General features: G+C 39.4%; 1 protein-coding gene across 1 annotated transcript; it reads left to right on the forward strand.

Moving 5' to 3' along the window:
- Window positions 1-5,297: 5,297 nt before the first annotated feature.
- On the forward strand, window positions 5,298-5,945 carry LOC134792337 (uncharacterized). The gene has a single exon (XM_063763605.1). It carries the CDS (start codon window positions 5,298-5,300, stop codon window positions 5,943-5,945), a length of 648 nt encoding a protein of 215 aa, XP_063619675.1.
- Window positions 5,946-10,718: the final 4,773 nt, after the last annotated feature.

The raw sequence follows: 10,718 nt of genomic DNA on the forward strand, positions 1-10,718 counted from the left end.
TTAAGGCCACAAGTCTTGCTAGAACTGGGTTTTGTGGCGCGTTAGACTAGACACAGCTCTTAACCCCATGAGCTAATCAATGTGGTATGCCAAATAGGCCGTCTCTTCATATATACTCATCTTCAAGTAGGTGAATTAAAACATTTATTCTTATTTCAGCAAGCAACGAATTAAGCGAGTAAATCTTGACATCGTGGGACGGAGGTACCAGAAATTTGGATAGGGAAAAATCCTAATAGGACAATCTTGTTGTTTGTTTTCAGATGTATAATTAAGAACATTACAAAACCAGTATGCCCAAACAACATTATGCAAAAATAATCTGCGCTGAAAAATTTTATTGGTGCTCTGAAGATGAACCCAGCGACTTAAACTGCCGCTGGTGAGATTCTTGTCAGTAAGGAACAAGGCTAAGTATTGAAATGAAACAAAATAAGTTTCCTGGTTGCTAACTGTGATGATTTAGCTCTCAATCAATTGTGTGCTGTAACCGGCTATGACAAGCTGGTGTCGCTTTTAAGTGACTCTGACTTTCCTTTGTGTGATTATTATCACTGAGAATCTCGGCTAAGGCAACTGTCCTTTAAATACTAAAGCACAATGCTGTCGACAAGTGATAGTATAAGAAAATCTAGCAGAAAAACTAATGGCTTATAAATTATTGTAAGTCCTAAGAAGATACAGCCCGGTACTTTCAACTTCAAGGGTTCAATTATCAATCATATTTTCCAATATATGTTTTTGCTGTTACTTGTATTTGTTTCATACAATAAAGTTTTTATTTAACATAACAACATACAAAAGCCCTGGTCAAAAGCATAAGGAAGCGGAGCAACACTTTTCTATCTACAGTCACCACTCAGCGACATTACAACAGCCTGTGTTAATTTAGAACAAATTCTTAAAAGCTGTGGTTTATTTAAACACACTCCTTTAACCGCAGTGACATCATATTTGCAAGGATTTTGTCATACAACATTCATTTTTTATTTTTGTCTGTGCCAATACCTATAGGTATTCCGAAATATGATCACTTCTGTGAAATTGATAGTCAAATGCTAGAAAACTATGTGACTGTGATATGTACTGTGTGTATGACTACGATGTTCTTATAAATATAATGTACACTCTATACAACTTTATATTGACTTAAATATTTTCTGTACAAAATCCTAAAGGAAATAAATACAGATATATTTTCAAGACAAGTAAATTTATTGCAACTAAGCAGTTTAAGTCAAAAGGGAATCGAACTGCTATGAAACTAAAGAAGTAATGACACAAAATTGTTACTTATATATCGGCGTTAGCTCAAAGACGTATTTACTTGATTTCTTGAATGTAGGAAACATCTCGGTTTCATATTTAAAGATGAGATTTCAGTTTTAAGTCCTGTCATTAGACTATTGGACTAGATATCTCTCTAGCTAGCTATATGTGTAAGACCTTTCCTGAAGTGTCTAAGATCTAGAGGTCACACAATGAGCAATTGTTTAGATGATATTATTTATATGCTACTTATGTAGGTTCCTAAACAAGATACATTTAATTAGTCTTGATACCATTACCTATATGGAACTTTAATCAAATGGATAGCTCCTTAGTACCTCGTGATACCTCAGAAAGCTGGCTAATATATAGATTTATTTCTTTACCTGATAAGAAAAAAGTCAAAGCTAAATAAAAGATAATGTCCTTTACATATTGGTCACACTTCTTTATAAGTTTATAACATTGCTCATATAAATGGGTTATTTGTATAGCTATAAGTTGGCTAATGAATATGGCTATGTGTATGTTTAAAGAGCTGAAAAGACAAAAGTACATATACTGGATTTAATATATGTCAAAGAAACCTTGTGACATAATTTGGTGGCTAATTATAATAAAGGGTTATAAATATACTTTTTGCAGATACCTATTTATTTACAGTAATAGTTTATCGACACGCTGGGCCACCCGATTGGAAATAAGTTAGCTGTTGGATTTTGGAAGGAGTCTAATAGAATATATATTACATTAATTTTGCTCAGCTTATCGTGGTGTTCTATATGTTTAAAGACCTTTCTTTCTGGTTTACCAGACTGTGAGATAGGTACTTCTGAGAGAAGACAACACAGCTATCGCAATTATTTATAAACCAGTGAAATGAAATACAGTATTTTTATGTCTAGGAACATTAGCAGTGGTGTGAGAAGAGACATTACAATATTATACTTAAATGCTATATGTAGGTATTACAATCAGCTTATGACACTTAAGGCACAAGTGTCATAAGCTGATTGAGAGAAAATAATGTAAGATTTCAGAGATTTAACGCAAATTAAATTTGAAATTTCCTGCAATATTTTGGAAATCCATATACCTACCGAGTTATTGGTTATTATACAAATATCCTGGTGTAGTAACCCAGATGTTTTTTCTACATAAGTAGATGCTTTCATGGATATAAAAAATATTTTATCTACGTTTTCCTTCCAATTGAAATGAAATCGAAGGTATTAATGTTTTAGGAAAAGCAGAAGGCATCAAGGCACGGTCATTGTAACTACTCAGTTTACTAAATATTTATATGTATATGTACATATAATTGTATAGATTAGAGACAGCGTATTATCCTGGTTACCCCAGTGTTATCCAGGAAGTGCCATCAGCCATCACTGAAGGAGAAGAGGAGGAGGAGAAAGGAGTACAGTACGGTGTAATCCCTTGCGCCCAACACCGTCAAGCACACACACACTTGAAATACTGGTGTATGTTATGTAAAAATAATTACATTAATTATTTTATGGCATCTGTTCCAGAAGTGCTTGCCGTTTTAATAGCATTACTTATGTAACGAGGGAGCTAGGTATAGATGTGTAAATAATTGTAATCTGCTCTTTTGTGCTTTTATTGGGGAATAGGCTCTCCTAGTCTCCTCAAATGATAGAATAAAACACTTTATGAGGAACGTTTTTTCGATTACACCAACCTCAACCTTAAAGTGTGACCTAGTACCTACCCTTAATCGGTCTTAAATAGAACCGTTTTTCCCCCGAAGGGTAAAAAACGGATATTTAGGTTCCTGCCGAAGCTTGAACCACATTATGAGATAACACCCTTGTAACTCAGCCCTAATCAAGCGAATTCATCAACTAGTAGCGCCATCTATCGCGCTACCCAAGTACTAATGTCGCCCGGTTGCCAGCGCTCGGCTGCTTTCTCTTCAGTACCACATAAGCCGGCAAGGCCCTTAGGTGTGGTTCAAGCTTCGGCAGGAACCTAAATATCCGTTTTTTACCCTTCGGGGGAAAAACGGTTCTATTTAGGTGTCCATGCCTTCGCTTGAACCACATTATGAGACGTGTTTAAACCTCTGCCGGCGCTGGCCCGGGCGTACTGTGACTGATAATATTTAAATTTATGCAAAAATCACATGATAAGAATATGGGCTTGAAATTTATTCCGTATTGATATACTAAAGGATTGTTTACGTCAAACCTTACTAGATTTTCCTTATTTGTAATTACCGATAGATGAGACAATTGTTAGCACGGACTGGCAACATAAGTTATCCATTGTGACTATAAAACTTTTTATATAAAACAAAACTGTGTGACTATTAGTTGAAAGACTGTCCCTAATATCATAATTAAAGACATAAGTAGGTACTTGTAGGTCGTACAAATTTAAGTGTAACCACTATCTGAAGTAGTAGCTCTGATGCGTGTAACGTGAACCTCATCGAGTGAGTTTTACATTTAACCCGTCCAAACTACCTGATGCTTTCCTTACAATAGCCACTAGGTGATAAAAAGGTTTTGTTGTATGATGTAATGATATTACTACTACTTATCTACTGCTTAACACAAATATAGCACTGCCGGCCCATCCACTGTTTAAAATTTTGTAACTAATTGGAAAAGCTTGGGTCCTCTCTGATTTATTGTATTTTCCAACAATTTAATGTAAATTGGTAAGTTGCATCATAGACCAGATGTAATGTAATATGACTTTTAATGTGGACAAATAACCAAATGTTTGTATCTGTACCCACTAGAATACGATATTAACATTATTTAGATATTAATACATAGTTATTGACTACTAGGTATACCAGGTTTATTTGTTAATGGGCTATACTTACATAAGGACAACATATTCCGTAAATGTGTTAGAAATTATAAACATGATGTTCTTATTTCTTATTTGTGGAAGTAATTGAGATTTATTTCGAATCAAGTACTCCTCTGCCTGAAAGTAGCGTCAGAAAGTGAAGAAGAAAATACAACACTTCATGATTTAATGTATGCGTTACTAGTAACAACTCTCAACAACCTAGCAGTAGTTTCAACTGAGGCGATAATACATTCTTCCTTACTGATTAGTTTTAGGTGAGGGTTGCTTTAAAAACTACCATATTAATAGTAAGCCATGAAAAGATATTAATTCTTATATGAAATGGTAGGCTCCTACTTATTTTAAGTGTCATTTATGCTGCTAAATTTACTACTCCCCACAGATAACTGAAAACTTGCCAATTAGGCTGGTGCCGGGTCAACCAATCTTTAAATGATGTGCTTGTCAGTCATACAAGCGAATAAACGAATGAACAGAATCACTGACACGCAGGTGACAACCGTATGGAGGCGATGATTATGAATTTAAAGTGATGCTGACAACTCTAGTTGTTGTGGATGGCATCTCACCATGATGTTGTGCGTAGACTGAAGATCCGTCTACCAGGTAGGATATTTTAGAAGATTTTTTAATCTTTGAATAATTCCAATGCCTTCACCTATAATTTTTAGGCTAGTTATAATAAAGGCTTGTAATTGTAGGTTGTTTAATGTTCACTCTTTCTGGTGGCAAGCTGATTCCCAAACTGAAGATTATATGCACAGTTTGGTTTCCGTCCCGGTCTTTCGACAGATGCCGCCATATTTAGCTTAAAAAGCACCGTCAGTCACTACACGTCGCGCAAAACATCGATCTATGCGTGTTTTTTAGATCTTAGTCGCGCATTTGATCTCGTCAACTATGACATCTTGTGGGCAAAGTTACGTGCATCCCTAGTGCCTAATAGAGTGGTTAATCTGCTGAAATTCTGGTACGGAAACCAAACAAACGTTGTGAAATGGGGCGACGCAACCTCTAGCAAGTATAGGCTAGAGTGTGGGGTCCGTCAAGGGGGGGTTACCTCTCCGGTCCTTTTTAACCTGTACGTGAATGGCCTGATTGAAGAGCTGAGGAGCACCAAAATCGGCTGTCATGTAGGAAATGTTTGTGTAAATAACCTTAGTTACGCGGACGATATGGTGCTGCTCAGCCCTTCAATCAAGGGATTGAGGAGGCTACTTTCGGTCTGTGAGCATTATGGTAATGCACATGGACTGAAATATAATGTTTCCAAAACCGAGATGATGGTGTTCGCGTCGGGTTCTGGGCCGGACAGCGTACCTCCGGTGTATTTAAATGGGTCGGAAATCAATGTTGTTAGGCGGTTCAAGTATTTGGGGCACTTGTTGACGGAACGGCTGCATGACGATGCTGACATTGAGCGCGAGCGGAGGGCCCTCGCCGTCAGAGGCAACATGCTCGCTCGGCGGTTTTCTAAATGCAGCAAGGATGTAAAAACCACACTCTTCAAGGCATACTGCTTAGGCATGTACACCTCCCAGTTGTGGATAACGTTCACGCAGAAGGCAATGAGCAGAATAAGAGTTCAGTACAATGACGCGTTCCGGGCTCTTATGCGGCTGCCGCGGTGCTGCAGCGCGTCGGGCATGTTCGCGGACGCGGGGGTCCCCGACTTTTTCGCGGTAACGAGATCCCGCGTTGCCTCGTTCTGGAGGAGACTGCGCCTTTCCGACAACAAAATACTTGTGGCTGTTTCTGACGATATAAGGAGTCCGGTGTTTAAGCGCTGGATTTCTGTTCACATGGACCAGAATAGAAAATGACTTGCACTTAAAATGTGCGATCTTGATTTATTTTAACATGAGTGGCACCCCTCTACAGTGTCAGTATAGTTTTAGTTTTTAAATTAGTTTTAATGCAATTTGTATATGGGTACTGCCTGAAATAAAAGCTTTTTATTTTATTTTTATTTTATTTTATTTTTTATATGGTTCGCGCGCTGGTAATGGATTGTGCTTTATTGTTAGACTTAGCACGATTTGTGAGTTTTTAATGCTTTCGTATACATACGATCTTCTAATAAGAGTGTAAAAACCTCTTGACCGACGATGAAAGACTCTTTGAGTAAGAGTAGGGGAGGTGGACCTATCCACTTTAAATTGTAGTGCAACCTTTTCAAACCAATTGCGGAACTTTCTTAACACCCAGACAAATTAAAACATTATTATTATTTATATATGGTCCGAACCAGTAAGTTCTTGGCATTATACCATTGCAGTGGCATAAACCACGGGTGTCTCATGATGTCATGATGTCATCTAATCTCAAGTGCTGCCAGCACCGGCGCGCGCGGGCGATGCTGTGGCACAATTCCTGTCAAACCTTAACACGTGTAGACGCGTTCATTACCAAATATTAATTTGATTACTTAATTTGTACTTTGAAGCCCCAATCCGCATTAGGCCAGCGTGGGGGCTATAGCCCAAGCCCTCTCGCGAGTGAGAAGAGGCCTGTGCCCAGTAGTGGGACGTATATAGGCTGAATTATTATTATTATTATTAATTTGTAGGTACTTTTAGGTATTAGAAATTTAGCAATACAAGGACGTTGTATGTTGTTTATTGGCTTTCGTGCAATTAAGTTGTGTATCATTTGATTATCTTGAGGGAACCCTAGGGTTAATTAGGCATCATGATGCCCACAAATAAACAATTATTTGATGATCTAGGCCTTTCTGCGACATATTATATTTATGTCACTACCTTGACGTAATCATAGTATAAATAATAGTATGTACTATTACGACAGATTTTGACCACAAGGTGGTGCAAGCGCGAGCAGGCGTCCATTCTATAGCGGTGCGCGGCAACTACTAGTGCTAGACACCAAAATTGGTGTGGGCCGCATGTACTTGTAGCGACGCGACGAAATCGCGGAGTGAGCTACGCCTGACGTAACGTTGATATATGTCTACTGACATCTCATATATACTGTATTTAATGATATAAGCATATTATCATGAATATATAAATATATGAATTGTAGTTGTCTTCACAACTAATGCTGTAATTCGATTAGCGGCGCATCTGCCCTATAACCAAGACACGATGATTTTGTAGGGTACTACACCTGGAATTGATTGCATTGAAGATGACGTTTCCAATTACATGCTCTACGAGACCTGTTACAACAGTATGCTGTAAACCCTGGACTACAACCTTTCAGCTAAGCTTATAATACTTAGATCTGGCAATGACTGCAGAACTAGTGTTGATTTTCAGAGTAAATTGCAGGGTCTATTTAACCGGCGAACATATTTGTAGTCATATTTCGCTTAGATCGTGCATTTTGCCTGAACCACCGTATGTTGTTATTCTTCTATAAAATCACGCGAGTACTTCCTTATCTGCAAAGGGAACCTCTCATCTGGAAATCGAAAGAAGGATATTTCTGATCCGTGTTCTTTCAGAATCCGGTATCTGCTATCGGTGACTGCCTGCAAATATTTTCTACATATTACGCATGTGTGTACGTTTACGTACGTTATACGTTTTTCTGTACGTTGGCTTGCCCCGCAGTCCACATGGTTTCAAAGTTTCTGAAGTGACTTCATTTTAATTTGTCTATTTGGAAAAATTTAACAATCATCGTTTAGATTTAAAGCCGTGGACCGTGGCTGTTGGTTCGACAGCTTAGTTCCCTTAGTCGGCTTCACCTCTAATTCAATTCGCGATTTTTCGAAACAGAATCAGTAACACCACTCTAACTACCGAAAAATCTTTTCATAAATTCTTTATTTATTTACATAACTTGAAGGAGCGCTTCATCTTCTACATAGGCATAACATTTACCACTAAAGAAACCGATGTTTCACCTATTGAACAATCATGGGTAACTATGCGGATTGCCATACTAAATTAATATTTTACTAGTTGGTCCTTTTAGACATATACCGCCTGTTTCCGATAGTTATATTACCAGTAAGAGTTCATTCATTTCCTTTGAAATTTAACTATGTAACGTTTATGGTCAACGTTTTATGACGCATGATTGTTATACCAACGGCAGGTCGATAACACAACCGGCTGCTTAGATAATCTTCCGAAGTGGAGCTTGTTACTTACAGCATTTGAACCTAATTTCACAAGTTTCTACCTGACTGATGTGAATGGAGCACTAATTACATTATAAATGCCTTTGTCAGTTCGGTCTATTGGACGGAATGCGATGGAAGGTACTCGCTGTTTTCTACGTGTTTCTCTTAGTTCAGTGGTCTCTGTTTCACAGCTACATAGTAGACGATTTAAAGTAAGTAAAAGATTTCTCTTTGTAACAGGCCGCAATTTTTTAGCTAATGGTCAATATTTAGAGAGTATACAGGAGATGCTTCAGTATTCCCAAAGACACTATCAACCTGACTAGTCATTCATCATTCAAAAGAGGGATTTAGTGCGATGATTTTTCACTAATATATACGAGTATCATAAACTCTATTCTTTTCAGGTTTAGAGCCGCAATAAAGAGATATCTCTTGTTAGCCTATGACAGAGCCGTAAATGAATTGGCATTATACTTGTATTGGTATTCCTATTCAGAAGAGGGAGTTTTAGTTTTCTTTCCTTCTTTAAGGCTAACGTCAATTTTCTTGCCTCCCCCTCTCTCTTTATGGTATAGGATCTAGTTGGGCAAAGTATAACACAAGGTTTTTCACTTTGTACTTTTCCCTTTTCACAGTTTCTTAACTGCTATTTTTCATGGCCAGTCATACAGTTTAGGATCCTCAGAATGTATATTTTTGGTTTGTTTGGTATCTCACGGCAACTGTTTGTTATCGACCTAGACCAACATTTGTACACGACCAAGACGGAAACCTTCCTTTTTTCCTGGCAGGTTGCGACAATTACTGTAACTGCATTTCGTTATCAATATCGCGCCAAACCCGCTAATAGCAATTCTGCTGCTCGTCGTTCTAAAATAAGGTGACACACCATTTGGTCGGCTACAATGATGATAACGCCCACTAAGTCGTGCATTGGTTCATGACCATGCAGATCTTAAATGCGAGGCCGACTGTGCAGACATCGAACGATAAAGCGACCAATAAGACGTCCGCTACCGTATTAATGGTAGACCAAGAGACAACGGTTTTTGTTTAACAAGACAACATCATTTCAATGTCATTTCAGAGGACGATGCGATATCATCTCATAGGACGACGTATTAATGTCTCACGATACGACAAAATGTAGTCTTATGGAACAATGCAATGTAGTCCTATGGGACGCAATATCCTCTCACGGGACGATACCACAGGATGGCGCAATGTCTTCTCACATGATGACGTAACTCATCGCGATGCCTGTCGTATCACAGGATGACGCCTTATTGTTTTACAGGACGACGCTTGATGTCCCACAGGACGATGTCATGTCATCTCACGGGACTGAGTGAGACGCGCAACGATGCTTGTCGTCCAACGGGACGACGCTGTGTGCCATTTATACCCGTAGGTATTCTTTTTATGATGATGGCTATAAGAGCTCACTTAGTCTCATCGCTGGGCCACGGGCACTGAGCGGAATGTCACAAGGTCTTTTAACGAGACGATGCTCGTCGTCTTACAAGACGCTGCCATGTCGTCTGTCAGGACAATACCATGTCGTGTGTCAGGACGATACCACGGGACGACGCCTTGTCGTCTCACAGGACGACGTCTTGTCGTCTCACAGGACGACGTCTTGTCGTCTCACAGGACGACGTCTTGTCGTCTCACGGTACGACGCCTTGTCCTCTCACGGGACGACGCCTTGTCGTCTCACGGGTTGACGCCATGTCGTCTCACGGGACGACGCCATGTCGTCTCACGGGACGATGCCATGTCGTCTCACGGGACGACGCCATGTCGTCTCACGGGTCGACGCCATGTCGTCTCACGGGACGACGCTTTGTCGTCTCACGGGACGACGCCTTGTCGTCTCACGGGACGACGCTTGTCGTCTCATGGGACGACGCCATGTCGTCTCACGGGACGACGCTTGTTGTCCCACAAGACGAGGCCATGAGGCGTAAGTACCCGTGTACTTTTTATGACGGTGCCTGTAGGAAGGTAACTGCGTCTCGTCGCTGGGCCATGGGCACCGAGCGGAATGTCACGAAGTCGGAGGTTTTCAAAATATTTTTACGATTTAAATTTCTTGATCTTTTTAAACTTGCTTTGTAAACGTGTTGCTCGGCTGAGTTACAAAAGCGTACTGAAGAGAAAGCAGCCGAGCGCTGGCAACCGGGCGACATTAGTACTTGGGTAGCGCGATAGATGGCGCTACTAGTTGATGAATTCGCTTGATTAGGGCTGAGTTACAAGGGTGTTATCTCATAATGTGGTTCAAGCGAAGGCATGGACACCTAAATTATTTATTAACAATGTCACCAACTACTGAAAATCATTCATTACAGGCTTAAGAAAAAGTAATAAATTACTTTATCACTTTTACTAGCTGTTGTGATTGTACACAACATGCAAACCCTGTCCTTGATAAAATATCAAACTTTACTGTTATTCTGATTGAAAAATTTCAGCAACCCTTGCTATCCTTAGC

This window comes from Cydia splendana, chromosome 7 (assembly GCF_910591565.1).
Source record: "Cydia splendana chromosome 7, ilCydSple1.2, whole genome shotgun sequence".
NCBI classification, from domain to species: domain Eukaryota; kingdom Metazoa; phylum Arthropoda; class Insecta; order Lepidoptera; family Tortricidae; genus Cydia; species Cydia splendana.

Bases quoted from the DNA above. Each gene is read 5' to 3' on its own strand.
- LOC134792337 (XM_063763605.1), top strand. From the start codon at position 5,298: ATGGTGCTGCTCAGCCCTTCAATCAAGGGATTGAGGAGGCTACTTTCG.